Source organism: Lonchura striata, chromosome 35 (genome assembly GCF_046129695.1).
Source record: "Lonchura striata isolate bLonStr1 chromosome 35, bLonStr1.mat, whole genome shotgun sequence".
Classification (NCBI taxonomy): Eukaryota; Metazoa; Chordata; class Aves; order Passeriformes; family Estrildidae; genus Lonchura; species Lonchura striata.
The window spans coordinates 197,883-214,408 of record NC_134637.1 but is presented as its reverse complement, the minus strand read 5'-3'; the positions used below and the strand labels follow the sequence as shown (position 1 = coordinate 214,408).

The following is a 16,526-nucleotide window of genomic DNA, read 5'->3' as shown; positions in this document are numbered from 1 at the left end:
AGGCTGCTGGTGGGAGCCCCCCGGGAGGGGAACGGCTCCGGCGCCGTTTACGGCTGCGCCTTCGGCTCCGGAACCTGCCGGAAGCTCCCGGTGACAGGTGAGACCCCTCCCCAAATTGGGTGAGACCCCTCCCCAAATTGGGTGAGACCCCTCCCCAAAAAATCCCGAAATTTGGGGAGAAAACCCCAAAAAACGGGGTCAAAAATGATAAAAAATTGGGTGAGAGAGGCCAAAAACGGATTTATGGACCCAAAAATGGGTGAGACCCCTCCCCAAATTGGGTGAGACCCCTCCCCAAAAAATCCCGAAATTTGGGGAGAAAACCCCAAAAAACGGGGTCAAAAATGATAAAAAATTGGGTGAGAGAGGCCAAAAACGGATTTATGGACCCAAAAATGGGTGAGACCCCTCCCCAAATTGGGGTGAGACCCCTCCCCAAAATAACCCCGAAATTTGGGGAGAAAACCCCAAAAAACTGTGTTAAAAAATGATAAAAAATGGGGCGAGAGAGACAAAAAATGGATTTATGGACCCAAAAATGGGGTGAGACCCCTCCCCAAATTGGGGTGAGACCCCTCCCCAAATTGGGTGAGACCCCTCCCCAAATTGGGTGAGACCCCTCCCAAAAAATCCCGAAATTTGGGGAGAAAACCCCAAAAAACGGGGTTAAAAATGATAAAAAATGGTGTGAGAGAGGCCAAAAACGGATTTATGGACCCAAAAATGGGGTGAGACCCCTCCCCAAATTGGGTGAGACCCCTCCCCAAAATAACCCCGAAATTTGGGGAGAAAACCCCAAAAAACTGTGTTAAAAAATGATAAAAAATGGGGCGAGAGAGACAAAAAATGGATTTATGGACCCAAAAATGGGGTGAGACCCCTCCCCAAATTGGGGTGAGACCCCTCCCCAAATTGGGTGAGACCCCTCCCCAAATTGGGTGAGACCCCTCCCCAAAAAAACCCGAAATTTGGGGAGAAAACCCCAAAAAACTGTGTTAAAAATGCTAAAAAATGGTGTGAAAGAGGCCAAAAGTGGATTTATGGACCCAAAAATGGGGTGAGACCCCTCCCCAAATTGGGTGAGACCCCTCCCCAAAAAAACCCGAAATTTGGGGAGAAAACCCCAAAAAACTGTGTTAAAAATGCTAAAAAATGGTGTGAAAGAGGCCAAAAAATGGATTTATGGACCCAAAAATGGGGAAAGGGACCCCAAAATTGGGTGAGACCCCTCCCCAAATCGGGCCCCCGGTTTTGGGGAGGGGTCTGAGGCCGCGTCCCCCCAGGACCCCCCGGAGTGAACAGATCCTCGCTGGGGCTGGCGCTGGCGGCCGGGGACGACGCGGCGCTGGTGAGACCCCGAAATGGGGGGACCCAAAATTGGGGTTTTGGGAGGTTCCCCAAAAAAATTTGGGGTTTCTTGGGTGGTTTTGCCCCAAATTTTGGGGTTTTGGGAGGTTCCTCAAAAAAATTTGGGGTTTTTGGGAGGTTCCTCCAAAAAAATTTGGGGTTCTTGGGAGGTTCCTCAAAAAAATTTGGGGTTCTTGGGAAGTTTTTAGGAGGTTCCTCAAAAAAATTTGGGGTTTTTGGGAGGTTTTTAGGAGGTTTTGCCCCAAAATTTGGGGTTCTTGGGAGGTTCCTCAAAAAAATTTGGGGTTCTTGGGAGGTTTTTAGGAGGTTCCTCAAAAAAATTTGGGGTTTTTGGGAGGTTCCTCCAAAAAAATTGGGGTTTTTGGGAGGTTTTCTGGAGGTTTTGCCCCAAAATTTGGGGTTCTTGGGAGGTTCCTCAAAAAAATTTGGGGTTTTTGGGAGGTTCCTCAAAAAAATTCGGGGTTTTTGGGTGGTTCCTCAAAAAAATTTGGGGTTTTTGGGAGTTCCTCAAAAAAATTCGGGGTTTTTGGGAGGTTCCTTAAAAATAATTTGGGGTTTTTGGGAGTTCCTCAAAAAGAATTTGGGGTTTCTTGGAGGTTCCTCCAAAAAATTTGGGGTTTTTGGGAGGTTCCTCCAAAAAAATTGGGGTTTTTGGGAGGTTTTCTGGAGGTTTTGCCCCAAAATTTGGGGTTCTTGGGAGGTTCCTCAAAAAAATTTGGGGTTTTTGGGAGGTTCCTCAAAAAAATTTGGGGTTTTTGGGAGGTTCCTTAAAAATAATTTGGGGTTTTTGGAAGGTCCCTCAAAAAAATTAGAGGTTTTTAGGAGGTTTTGCCCCAAATTTTGAGTTTTTTGGAGGTTCTTAAAAAAAAAATCAGGTATTTTTGAGGTGTTTAGGAGGTTTTGCCCCAAAATCTGAGTTTTTAGAAGGTTCCACTCCAAAATTTTGGCTTTTTAGGATGTTCTACCCCAAAATTTGGGTTTTTAGGAAGTTTTGCTCCAAAATTGGGGTTTTTTTTGAGGTTTTTTGGAGGTTCCACCACAAAATTTTTGGTTTTTAGAAGGTTCCACCACAAAATTTTGGGGTTTGGGATGTTTTGCCCCCATATTTGGTTTTTAGGAGGTTCCACCACAAAAGTTTGGGTTTTTAGGAGGTTCCACCCCAAAATTGGGGTTTTTAGGAAGTTTTGCCCCAGATTTTGGGGGTTTTTTGGAGGTTTCCCTCCAAAATTGGGTTTTTTTTGGAGGTTCCACCACAACATTTGGGTTTTTAGGAAGTTCTGTCCCAAAATTGGGGGGGTTTTGAGGTTTTTTGGAGGTTCCACCACAAAATTTGGGTTTTTTGGAGGTTCCACCCCAAATTTGTGGTTTTTGGTGGAACCCCGCGGAGGTGGAACCCCAAATTTTCATCCCGCCGGGTTTTTTTCCCAAAATCGGCGTTTTTCGGCCCGAATCGGGGCTGACCAACCCGAAATTTCTGCTCCAGGTGTGCGGCCCCATCTCGCCCCAGGTGTGCGGGGTCAACGTCCACCTCAACGGCTTCTGCGTCCAGCTGGACACCGAGCTCCGGCCGGTCCGGAGCATCCCGGAGAACCTCCCAGGTGCGGAGTGACCGGCGGTCATCCAGTGGTCATCCAGTGGTCATCCAGTGGTCATCTGGGGTCATCTGGGGTCATTCATCTCCATGGAGAGTGACCAGTGGTTGTCCAGTGGTCATCCAGTGGTCATCTGGGGTCATCGGCGCCATGGAGAGTGACCAGTGGTCATCCAGTGGTCATCTGGGGTCATCTGGGGTCATCGGCGCCATGGAGAGTGACCAGTGGTCATCCATTGGTCATCCATTGGTCATCCAGTGGTCATCTGGGGTCATCTTGGGTCATCTGGGGTCATCGGCGCCATGGAGAGTGACCAGTGGTCATCCAGTGGTCATCTGGGGTCATCGGCGCCATGGAGAGTGACCAGTGGTCATCCAGTGGTCATCCAGTGGTCATCCAGTGGGCATCTGGGGTCATCGGCACCATGGAGAGTGACCAGTGGTCATCCATTGGTCACCTGGGGTCATCGGCACCATGGAGAGTGACCAGTGGTCATCCAGTGGTCATCTGGGGTCATTGGTGCCATGGAGAGTGACCAGTGGTCATCCAGTGGTCATCCATTGGTCATCCAGTGGTCATCTGGGGTCATCTTGGGTCATCTGGGGTCATCGGCGCCATGGAGAGTGACCAGTGGTCATCCAGTGGTCATCCAGTGGTCATCTGGGGTCATTGGTGCCATGGAGAGTGACCAGTGGTCATCCATTGGTCATCCAGTGGTCATCTGGGGTCATCGGCACCATGGAGAGTGACCAGTGGTCATCCATTGGTCACCTGGGGTCATCGGCACCATGGAGAGTGACCAGTGGTCATCCAGTGGTCATCTGGGGTCATCTGGGGTCATCGGCACCATGGAGAGTGACCAGTGGTCATCCAGTGGTCATCCAGTGGTCATCTGGGGTCATCTTGGGTCATCTGGGGTCATTGGCGCCATGGAGAGTGACCAGTGGTCATCCATTGGTCATCTGGGGTCATCTGGGATCATTCATCTCCATGGAGAGTGACCAGTGGTTGTCCAGTGGTCATCTTGGGTCATCTGGGGTCATTCATCTCCATGGAGAGTGACCAGTGGTCATCCAGTGGTCATCTTGGGTCATTCATTTCCATGGAGAGTGACCATTGGTCATCTGGGGTCATCTTGGGTCATTCATCGCCATGGAGAGTGACCAGTGGTCATCCACTGGTCATTCATCTCCATGGACATTGACCGCTGACCCCCCAGTGGTCATCTTGGCTTTGTGTGTGACATCAAGGAGGTAGAACCCCAAAAATTGTTTTTTTCTGGTGGTTTCACCCCAAAATCAACGTTTTTGTTGACATCAAGGAGGTAGAACCCCAAAAATTGTTTTTTTCTGGTGGTTCCACCCCAAAAATTGACCTTTTTGTCGACATCGAGGAGGTAGAACCCCAAAAATTGTGTTTTTCTGGTGTTTTCACCCCCAAATCGATGTTTTTGTCGACCCCAAATTCGCATTTCCACGTCCGGCCTGTGGGTGGTCACTCGGGGCTGTGGTCACTCTGTCCACAGAGTGTCCCAAGACCTCGCTGGACATCGCGATCCTGATGGACGGCTCGGGCAGCATCGCCGACCACGACTTCAGGACCATGAAGACCTTCATCGCCGAGGTGATGCGGCGCTTCCAGGGCGTCGACGCGCAGGTAACGCCCACCTGGGTCACCTCTGGTGGCCGGCGGTCATCTCGCCTTGGCCAAGCGCAGTGAGACTGAGTGGTGACCCCCTGATGACCATTGGTCATCTTGGGTGGTTTGGCTCCATGGACATTGAGCATTGACCACCCAATGACCATTGGTCATCTTGGGTCATTCATCTCCATGGACATTGACCACTGACCACCCATTGGTCATCTTGGGTCATTGATCTCCATGGACATTGAGTGGTGACCCCCCGATGACCATTGGTCATCTCGGGTGGTTTGGCTCCATGGACATTGAGCGTTGACCACCCAATGACCATTGGTCATCTTGGGTCATTCATCTCCATGGACATTGAGTGGTGGCCCCTTGATGACCATTGGTCATCTCGGTTGGTTTGGCTCCATGGACGTTGACCACTGACCACTCAATGACCACCCAGTGGTCATCTTGGGTCATTCATCTCCATGGACATTGAGTGGTGACCCCTTGATGACCATTGGTCATCTCGGGTGGTTTGGCTCCATGGACATTGACCACTGACCACTCAATGACCACCCAGTGGTCATCTTGGGTCATTCATCTCCATGGACATTGAGTGGTGACCACCCAGTGGTCATCTTGGGTCATTGGCTTCATGGACATTGACCACTAACCACCCATGGGTCATCTTGGGTCATTCATGTCCAAGAACATTGACCATTGACCCCTCAACGACCATTGGTCATCCATTGGTCATTCATGTCCATGGACATTGACCATTGGTCATCGTGGGTCATCGGCTCCATGGACATTGACCCTTCAATGACCATTGGTCATCTTGGGTCGTTCATCTCGTTGACCTTGCACATTGACCACCAGCAGCCGTTGGTCATCGGGGCGGTGCCGAGTGACCGCTGGGGTGGTCACTCCGTGTCCGTCTGTCATGGGGGCGGTGCCGAGTGACCGCTCGGGTGGTCACTCCGTGTCCATCTGTCCTCGGGGCGGTCTGGAGTGACCGCTGGGGTGGTCACTCTGTGTCCATCTGTCCTCGGGGCGGTGCTGAGTGACCACTGGGGTGGTCACTCTGTGTCCGTCTGTCATGGCGGTGGTGCCGAGTGACCGCTGGGGTGGTCACTCCGTGTCCATCTGCCATTGGGGTGGTCTGGAGTGACCGCTCGGGTGGTCACTCTGTGTCCGTCTGTCATGGGGGCGGTGCCGAGTGACCGCTGGGGTGGTCACTCTGTGTCCGTCTGTCATGGGGGTGGTGCTGAGTGACCGCTGGGGTGGTCACTCCGTGTCCGTCTGTCCTCGGGGCAGTGCCGAGTGACCGCTGGGGTGGTCACTCTGTGTCCGTGTGTCCAGTTCTCCCTCACGCAGTTCTCCCACGAGGTCCGGCACCACTTTGACTTCCAGGAGTTCCGGAAGGTTCCGGACCCGGCGCGGCTCCTCCGCAGCGTCCGGCAGCTCAACGGCGCCACCTACACGGCCACGGCCATCCGCAAAGTGCTGTGAGTGACCGCTGACCCCTGACCCCTGACCCCTGACCACTGACCCCTGACTACTGACCCTGCTGACCGCTGACCGCTGACCCCTGACCCCTGACCGCTGACCGCTGACCACTGACCACTGACCACTGACCACTGACCACTGACCACTGACCCATGACCACTGACCGCTGACCCCTGACCACTGACCATTGACCGCTGACCACTGACGGCTGACCACTGACCACTGACCACTGACCACTGACCGCTGACCACTGACCACTGACCACTGACCGCTGACCGCTGACCACTGGCCGCTGACCACTGACCACTGACCACTGACCACTGACCCCTGACCACTAACCACTGACCACTGACCTCTGACCTCTGACCGCTGACCACTGACCACTGACCATTGACCGCTGACCACTGACCACTGACCACTGACCACTGACCATTGACCACTGACCACTGACCGCTGACCCCTGACCACTGACCGCTGACCATTGACCACTGACCACTGACCACTGACCATTGACCACTGACCACTGACCGCTGACCACTGACCGCTGACCACTGACCACTGACCACTGACCATTGACCACTGACCACTGACCACTGACCACTGACCACTGACCACTGACCATTGACCACTGACCACTGACCACTGACCATTGACCACTGACCACTGACCACTGACCACTGACCACTGACCACTGACCATTGACCACTGACCACTGACCACTGACCACTGACCATTGACCGCTGACCGCTGACCACTGACCACTGACCACTCCTCCGGCCGTGCTGACCGCTGGCCGCAGGCAGGAGATGTTCGTGGCCGGGCGCGGCGCTCGGGCCGGCGCGCGGCGCATCCTGATCGTGGTGACCGACGGCGAGAAGTTCGAGGACCCCCTGGACTACTCGGACGTCATCCCCACGGCCGAAGCCATGGCGGTCACTCGCTACGCCATCGGGGTGAGCGGCGGTCTCCTGTCCTCCTGTCCATCCCCATGTCCATCTGTCCATCCCATGTCCACCTGTCCATCCCCATGTCCTCCTGTCGATCCCCATGTCCATCTGTCCATCTCCTGTCCTCCTGTCCATCCCCATGTCCATCTGTCCATCCCATGTCCACCTGTCCACCTGTCAATCTGTCCATCCATCCCATCTGTCCATCCCCATGTCCACCAGTCCATCCCCATGTCCATCTGTCCATCCCCATGTCCATCTGTCCATCTCCTGTCCTCCTGTCCATCCCCATGTCCATCTGTCCATCTCCATGTCCACCTGTCCATCTCCATGTCCACCTGTCCATCCCCATGTCCACCTGTCCATCCCCATGTCCATCTGTCCATCCATCCCATCTGTCCATCCCATGTCCACCTGTCCATCCCCATGTCCATCTGTCCATCTCCTGTCCTCCTGTCCATCCCCATGTCCACCTGTCCATCCCCATGTCCACCTGTCCATCCCCATGTCCACCTGTCCATCCCCATGTCCTCCTGTCCATCCCCATGTCCACCTGTCCATCCCCATGTCCATCTGTCCATCTCCTGTCCACCTGTCCATCCCCATGTCCACCTGTCCATCCCCATGTCCTCCTGTCCATCCCCATGTCCATCTGTCCATCCCCATGTCCACCTGTCCATCTCCTGTCCACCAGTCCATCCCCATGTCCACCTGTCCATCCCCATGTCCTCCTGTCCATCCCCATGTCCACCAGTCCATCCCCATGTCCACCTGTCCATCTCCTGTCCACCAGTCCATCCCCATGTCCACCTGTCCATCCCCATGTCCACCTGTCCATCCCCATGTCCACCAGTCCATCCCCATGTCCACCTGTCCATCCCCATGTCCACCAGTCCATCCCCATGTCCACCTGTCCATCCCCATGTCCATCTGTCCATCTCCATGTCCATCTGTCCATCTCCATGTCCATCTGTCCATCTCCTGTCCTCCTGTCCATCTCCATGTCCACCTGTCCATCCCCATGTCCACCTGTCCATCCCCATGTCCACCTGTCCATCCCCATGTCCATCTGTCCACCTGTCCACCTGTCCATCTGTCCATCCATCCCATCTGTCCATCCCCATGTCCACCTGTCCATCCATGCTCACCTGTCTATGCCCACCTGTCCGTCCGTGCCCACCTCACCTGTCCATGCCCCCCTCACCTGTCCATGCCCACCTCACCTGTCCATCCATGCTCACCTGTCCATGCCCACCTCACCTGTCCATCCGTGCCCACCTCACCTGTCCGTGCCCACCTCACCTGTCCATCCGTGCCCACCTCACCTGTCCGTGCCCACCTCACCTGTCCGTGCCCACCTCACCTGTCCATGCCCCACTCACCTGTCCGTGCCCACCTCACCTGTCCATGCCCCCCTCACCTGTCCATCCATGCTCACCTGTCGGTGCCCTCACCTGGGCAGGTGGGCAGCGCGTTCAGGCGGGCGCAGGCGCAGCGCGAGCTGCAGGTGATCGCCTCGGGCCCCGCCCACGTTTTCCGCGTCGACAACTTCGAGGCGCTGAGCGGCGTCCAGAGCCAGCTGAGGGACAAGATCTTCGCCATCGAGGGTACCTGGCACACCTGGACGCACCTGGGAACTCACCCGGGGGCACCTGGGGGCACCTGGGGGCACCTGGGGGCACCTGGGAACTCACCTGGGGGCACCTGGGGGCACCTGGGGGCACCTGGGCACACCTGGGAGCTCACCTGGGGGCACCTGGGGGCACCTGGGTGCACCTGGGAACTCACCTGAGCACACCTGGGCACACCTGGGGGCACCCACAATACATCTGGGAGCACCTGGCGCACCTGGGCGCACCTGGGCACACCTGGGCACACCTGGGAACTCACCTGGGCGCACCTGGGCACACCTGGGAACTCACCTGGGGGCACCTGGGGGCACCTGGGGGCACCTGGGAACTCACCTGGGGGCACCTGGGGGCACCTGGGAACTCACCTGGGCACACCTGGCCCCTCCCCCAGGCACGAGCTCCGCCCACGGCAGCTCCTTCCAGCTGGAGATGGCCCAGGAGGGGTTCAGTGCCACCCTGACCGCGGTGAGTGACCACTGAGTGACCAGAGTGACCAGAGTGACCACTGAGTGACCAGAGTGACCAGAGTGACCACTGAGTGACCCTGAGTGACCAATGAGTGACCACTGAGTGACCACTGAGTGACCAATGAGTGACCACTGAGTGACCAATGAGTGACCAATGAGTGACCACTGAGTGACCAGAGTGACCAATGAGTGACCCTGAGTGACCAATGAGTGACCAATGAGTGACCAATGAGTGACCCTGAGTGACCAATGAGTGACCAACGAGTGACCAATGAGTGACCACTGAGTGACCAACGAGTGACCAACGAGTGACCAATGAGTGACCACTGAGTGACCAACGAGTGACCCTGAGTGACCAGAGTGACCACTGACCACTGAGTGACCAATGAGTGACCACTGAGTGACCACTGAGTGACCACTGAGTGACCAATGAGTGACCAATGAGTGACCACAGAGTGACCAGTGAGTGACCCTGAGTGACCAATGAGTGACCATGAGTGACCCTGAGTGACCACTGAGTGACCACTGAGTGACCATGAGTGACCAATGAGTGACCATGAGTGACCACTGAGTGACCCTGAGTGACCAATGAGTGACCCTGAGTGACCCTGAGTGACCAATGAGTGACCATGAGTGACCAATGAGTGACCGTGAGTGACCAATGAGTGACCACTGAGTGATCCTGAGCGACCATGAGTGACCAATGGGTGACTCTGAGTGACCACTGAGTGACCAATGAATGACCCTGAGTGACCAATGAGTGACCACTGAGTGACCAATGAGTGACCCTGAGTGACCAATGAGTGACCAGAGTGACCACTGACCACTGAGTGACCCTGAGTGACCACTGAGTGACCAATGAGTGACTCTGAGTGACCACTGAGTGACCCCTGACCCTGAGTGACCCCTGAGTGACCCCTGAGTGACCCTGAGTGACCCCTGACCCCTGAGTGACCCCTGAGTGACCCCTGAGTGACCCCTGACCCTGAGTGACCCCAAGTGACCCCGAGTGACCCCCGAGTGACCCCTGAGTGACCCTGAGTGACCCCTGACCCCGAGTGACCCCGAGTGACCCCGAGTGACCCCGAGTGACCCCGAGTGACCGCTGCCCCAGGCCGGGCCGGTCCTGGGGGCCGTTGGCGCCTTCGATTGGGCCGGGGGCGCCTTAACCTACGGGGGAGGGGCGCCCACCTTCCTCAACGGCTCCGGACAACACCTGGGCACACCTGGAGAACACCTGGGCACACCTGGAGAACACCTGGGCACACCTGGAGAACACCTGGGCGACGCTGCGGATGCCAGGGATGCTTACTTGGGTAAGGGGCACACCTGGGATACACCTGGGGGCACCTGGGATACACCTGGGATATACCTGGGGCACACCTGGACAACACCTGGGCACACCTGGAGAACACCTGGGCGACGCCGTGGATGCCAGGGATGCTTACCTGGGTAAGGGGCACACCTGGGATACACCTGGGGGCACCTGAGCACACCTGGGATATACCTGGGGCACACCTGGGCACAGCTGGGCACAGCTGGGCACAGCTGGGCACACCTGGGCACACCTGGGGGCACCTGGGCACACCTGGGCACAGCTGGGCACAGCTGGGCACACCTGAGCACACCTGAGAACACCTGGGGACACCTGGGACACACCTGGGGACACCTGGGCACACCTGGGCACACCTGGGATACACCTGGGGCACACCTGGGCACACCTGGGCACACCTGGGCACACCTGGGGGCACCTGGGCACACCTGGGGGCACCTGGGATACACCTGGGATACACCTGGGCACACCTGGGGCACACCTGGGCACACCTGGGATACACCTGGGATACACCTGGGGACACCTGGGATACACCTGGGATACACCTGGGCACACCTGGGATACACCTGGGCACACCTGGGGACACCTGGGGACACCTGGGCACACCTGGGGACACCTGGGATACACCTGGGGGCACCTGGGCACACCTGGGGCACACCTGGGCACACCTGGGCACACCTGGGATACACCTGGGATACACCTGGGGGCACCTGGGATGGACCTGGGAACATCTGGGATGCACTTGGGCACAGCTGGGCACACCTGGGACACACCTGGGCACACCTGGGGCACACCTGAGATATACCTGGGCACACCTGGGCATACCTGGGATACACCTGGGATACACCTGGGCACAGGGGTGGGGTCACCTGGGCAGGGAAATTTACCTGAAACACCCAAAAATTCACCTGAAAATCCCTGAAATTCCCAAAATTTACCTGAAATTCCCAAAATTTACCTGAAATTCCCCTGGGACTCACCTGGACTCACCTGGACTCACCTGGGCTCACCTGGGCTCACCTGGGCTCACCTGGCGCAGGTTACGCGGCGGCGCCGGTGCCGCTGGGCCACACCTGGGCATCAAAATTAACCCGAAAATCCCCAAAAATTCACCCGAAAATCCCCAAAATTTTACCTGAAATTCCCCAAATCCCCCCCGGGACTCACCTGGGCTCACCTGGGCTCACCTGGGCTCACCTGGCGCAGGTTACGTGGCGGCGCCGGTGCCGCTGGGTCACACCTGGGCATTGAAATTCACCTGAAACCCCCCAAAATTCACCCAAAAATCCCCAAAATTCACCTAAAATCCCCAAAATCCCCCCCGGGACTCACCTGGGCTCACCTGGGCTCACCTGGGCTCACCTGGGCTCACCTGGCGCAGGTTACGTGGTGGCGCCGGTGCCGCTGGGCCACACCTGGGCATCAAAATTAACCCGAAAATCCCCAAAAATTCACCCAAAACCCCCCAAAATTTTACCTGAAATTCCCCAAATCCCCCCCGGGACTCACCTGGGCTCACCTGGGCTCACCTGGGCTCACCTGGGCTCACCTGGCGCAGGTTACGCGGTGGCGCCGGTGCCGCTGGGTCACACCTGGGCGCTGGCGCTGGGCGCGCCGCGCTTCGCTCACCTGGGCAGGGTCCTGCTGCTGCGGCCCGGACACACCTGGGAGGTGATGGGGCAGGTGATGGGCACACAGGTGAGTGACACACCTGGGTGAGTGAGGGACACACCTGGGAGGTGATGGGGCAGGTGATGGGCACACAGGTGAGGGACACACCTGGGACAGTTGAGTGACACACCTGGGCGAGTGAAGGACACACCTGGGCAGGTGAGGGACACACCTGGGAGGTGATGGGGCAGGTGATGGGCACACAGGTGAGTGAGGGACACACCTGGACAGGTGAGGGACACACTTGGGACAGGTGAGTGACACACCTGGGTGAGTGAGGGACACACCTGGGCAGGTGAGGGACACACCTGGGGGGACACACCTGGGACAGGTGAGATCACCTGGGGGGTCTCACCCATCTCACCTGTCCCCCCTGGGGGGGTCTCACCTGGGGGTCTCACCTGTCTCACCTGGGGGGTCTCACCTGGGGGGGTCTCACCTGTCCCACCTGGGGGTCTCACCTGGGGGTCTCACCTGGGGGTCTCACCTGTCTCACCTGGGGGGTCTCACCTGGGGGGGTCTCACCTGTCTCACCTGGGGGGTCTCACCTGGGAGGTCTCACCTGGGGGGGTCTCACCTGTCTCACCTGGGGGTCTCACCTGGGGGGTCTCACCTGTCTCACCTGGGGGTCTCACCTGGGGGGTCTCACCTGTCTCACCTGGGGGTCTCACCTGGCTTGTCTCACCTGTCTCCCCCTGCCCAGGTGGGCTCCTATTTCGGGGCCTCGCTGCTGGCGCTGCAGCCCTGCCCAGGTGAGCCCCGGCCCCGCCCAGGTGAGCCCCCCCAGGTGCGGCTCCTGGTGGGGGCGCCCCTGTTCTACGGGGGGGGCAGCGGCGGCCGCGTGCACCTGTGCGAGCTGGGGGGACAGGTGAGCGCACCTGGGCAGGTGAGGCACACCTGGGGGCTCAGCTGGGCCTCGGCTGGGCCTCACCTGTCCCACCTCACCTGTCCAACCTCACCTGTCCAACCTGTCCAACATCACCTGTCCCCCTGTCCCACCTCACCTGTCCCCACGTGTCCCACCTGTCCATATCTCACCTGTCCATCTCCCACCCACCTCACCTGTTCATATCTCACCTGTGTCATCTGTCCCACCTCTCCCACCTGTCCAACCTCACCTGTCCCACCTGTCTCACCTGTCCATCTCACCTGTCCATCTCACCTGTCCCATCTCACCTGTCCAACCTCACCTGTCCAATGCCACCTGTCCCACCTGTCCCACCTCACGTGTCCCACCTGTCTCACCTGTCCGTGTCCCACCCACCTCACCTGTCCATCTCACCTGTCCCACCTGTCCATGTCCCATCTCACCTGTGTCTCACCTGTCCCACCTGTCCCATCTCACCTGTCCCACCTGTCCCTGTCCCACCTGTCCATCTCACCTGTCCATGTCTCACCTGTCCATGTCCCACCTGTCTCACCTGTCCCATCTCACCTGTCCATGTCTCACCTGTCCCATCTCACCTGTGTCCCACCTGTATCTCACCTGTCCCTGTCCCACCTGTCCCTGTCCCACCTGTCCCACCTGTCCACCTCACCTGTCCCTGTCCCACCTGTCTCACCTGTGCCCGTCCCCCCGCAGGGCGCTCACCTGTCCTGCCCGCAGGCCCTGCAGGGCTCACCTGGGCAGCCCCTGGGGCGCTTCGGGGCCAGCCTGGCTCACCTGGGCGACCTGGACGGGGACAGGTGCGCCGAGGTGGCCGTGGGGGCGCCCCTGGAGGACGACGGCCACGGCGCCGTCTACCTGTTCCGGGGCGCACCTGGCGGGCTGCGCACCGAGCACGAGCAGGTGAGGGGCACCTGGGGCAGGTGAGGGGCACCTGGGACAGGTGAGGGACACCTGGGGCAGGTGAGGGGCACCTGGGGCAGGTGAGGGACACCTGGGGCACCTGGGGCAGGTGAGGGGCACCTGGGGCACCTGGGGGGCACCTGGGGCACCTGGGGCAGGTGAGGGGGGACCCGGGGCAGGTGAGGGGGCACCTGGGGCAGGTGAGGGGAACCCAGGGCACCTGGGGCAGGTGAGGGGGGACCCGGGGCAGGTGAGGGGGCACCTGGGGCAGGTGAGGGGAACCCAGGGCACCTGGGGCAGGTGAGGGGGGACCCGGGGCAGGTGAGGGGGCACCTGGGGCAGGTGAGGGGCACCTGGGGCACCTGGGGCAGGTGAGAGGGGACCCGAGGCAGGTGAGGGGGCACCTGGGGCAGGTGAGGGGCACCTGGGGCAGGTGAGGGGCACCTGGGGCACCTGGGGGGCACCTGGGGCACCTGGGGCAGGTGAGGGGCACCTGGGGCAGGTGAGGGACACCTGGGGCACCTGGGGCAGGTGAGGGACACCTGGGGCAGGTGAGGGGCACCTGGGGCACCTGGGGCAGGTGAGGGAAACCCAGGGCACCTGGGACAGGTGGGGGCTCACCTGGGGGAGGGGGTTCTCACCTGTCTCTCAGCTGTCCATGTCTCACCTGTCTCATCTCACCTGTGTCCCACCTGTCCCACCTCACCTGTCCATCTCACCTGTCCATGTCACCTGTCCATCTCACCTGTCCATCTCACCTGTCCATCTCACCTGTCCATCTCACCTGTCCATCTCACCTGTCCCATCTCACCTGTCCATCTCACCTGTCCATGTCTCACCTGTCCATCTCACCTGTCCCATCTCACCTGTGTCCCACCTGTCCCATCTCACCTGTCCATCTCACCTGTCCATCTCACCTGTCCATCTCCCCTGTCCATCTCACCTGTCCATGTCTCACCTGTCCATCTCTCACCTGTCCATCTCACCTGTCCATGTCTCACCTGTCCATCTCACCTGTCTCACCTGTCTCACCTGCCCAGCGCATCCCGGGCTCCCGGTTCCCGTCCCAGCCCCAATTTTTCGGCCAATCGCTGAGCGGGGGGCGTGACCTGAGCGGGGATCACCTGCCCGACCTGGCCGTGGGGGCGCGCGACCAGGTGCTGCTGCTCAGGTGAGTCCAGGTGACCCCAAACCGCCCAAAATCACCCAAAATCCACCCAAAATCCATCCAAAATCACCCAAAATCACCCAAAATCCACCCAAAATCCACCCAAAATCCACCCAAAATCCCCCAGGACTCACCTGGGCAGGTGCTGCTGCTCAGGTGAGTCCAGGTGACCCCAAACCACCCAAAATCACCCAAAATCCACCCAAAATCACCCAAAATCACCCAAAATCACCTCAAATCCACCCAAAATCACCCAAAATCACCCAAAATCACCCAAAATCACCCAAAATCAACCCAAATCCACCCAAAATCACCCAAAATCACCCAAAATCCACCCAGGACTCACCTGGGCCAGGTGCTGCTGCTCAGGTGAGTCCAGGTGACCCAAAATCACCCGAAACTGCCCAAAATCGACCCAAAATCGACCCAAAATCCACCCAAAATCCACCCAAAATCACCCAAAATCACCCCAAATCCACCCAAAATCACCCAAAATCACCCAAAATCACCCAAAATCACCCAAAATCCACCCAAAATCACCCCAAATTACCCAAAATCCACCCAAAATCACCCAAAATCCACCAAAAACCGACCCAGGACTCACCTGGGCCAGGTGCTGCTGCTCAGGTGAGTCCAGGTGACCCCAAACCGCCCAAAACTGCCCAAAATCACCCAAAATCACCCCAAATCCACCCAAAATCCACCCAAAATCCACCCAAAATCACCCAAAATCCACCCAAAATTACCCAAAATCCACCCAAAATCACCCGAAATCACCCAAAATCCATCCAAAATCACCCAAAATCACCCAAAATCCACCCAAAATCCACCCAAAATCACCCAAAATCCACCCAGGACTCACCTGGGCAGGTGCTGCTGCTCAGGTGAGTCCAGGTGACCCCAGGTGTGCCCAGGCGTATTTTCGGTGTATTTTGGGCACATTTTGGGCACATTTTGGGCACATTTTGGGCACATTTTGGGCACATTTTGGGCTCATTTTGGGTGTATTTTTGGGTGTATTTTGGGCACATTTTGGGTGTATTTTGTGCATATTCTGGGTATATTTTGTGTGTATTTTGGGCTCATTTTGGGTGTATTTTTGGGTGTATTTTGGGCACATTTTGGGCACATTTTGGGCTCATTTTGGGTGTATTTTTGGGTGTATTTTGGGCACATTTTGGGCTCATTTTGGGCTCATTTCGGGCTCATTCTGGTCTCATTTGGGGCTCATTTGGGGCTCATTTGGGGCTCATTTTGGGCTCATTTCGGGCTCATTTTGGGCTCATTTCGGGCTCATTTTGGGCTCATTTGGGGCTCATTTGGGGCTCATTTTGGGCTCATTTTGGGCTCATTTTGGGCTCATTTTGGGCTCATTCTGGGCTCATTTTGGGCACATTTTGGGCTCATTTGGGGCTCATT

General features: G+C 57.6%; 1 protein-coding gene across 1 annotated transcript in view; it reads left to right on the top strand.

The window, feature by feature from the left end:
* Nucleotides 1-16,526, top strand: part of LOC110481100 (integrin alpha-X-like) — a gene marked incomplete at its 5' end in the record, with an annotated part of 37,099 nt that continues 20,573 nt past the window's right edge. The window contains 13 exons of the mRNA XM_077789535.1: nucleotides 1-97; nucleotides 1,284-1,348; nucleotides 2,852-2,966; nucleotides 4,486-4,616; nucleotides 5,955-6,100; nucleotides 6,901-7,054; nucleotides 8,511-8,655; nucleotides 9,071-9,144; nucleotides 10,261-10,348; nucleotides 12,038-12,177; nucleotides 12,938-13,018; nucleotides 13,733-13,939; nucleotides 14,980-15,110. Coding sequence (XP_077645661.1) covers nucleotides 1-97; nucleotides 1,284-1,348; nucleotides 2,852-2,966; nucleotides 4,486-4,616; nucleotides 5,955-6,100; nucleotides 6,901-7,054; nucleotides 8,511-8,655; nucleotides 9,071-9,144; nucleotides 10,261-10,348; nucleotides 12,038-12,177; nucleotides 12,938-13,018; nucleotides 13,733-13,939; nucleotides 14,980-15,110 — 1,574 coding nt within the window. The remainder of the gene's footprint in view (nucleotides 98-1,283; nucleotides 1,349-2,851; nucleotides 2,967-4,485; nucleotides 4,617-5,954; nucleotides 6,101-6,900; nucleotides 7,055-8,510; nucleotides 8,656-9,070; nucleotides 9,145-10,260; nucleotides 10,349-12,037; nucleotides 12,178-12,937; nucleotides 13,019-13,732; nucleotides 13,940-14,979; nucleotides 15,111-16,526) is intronic.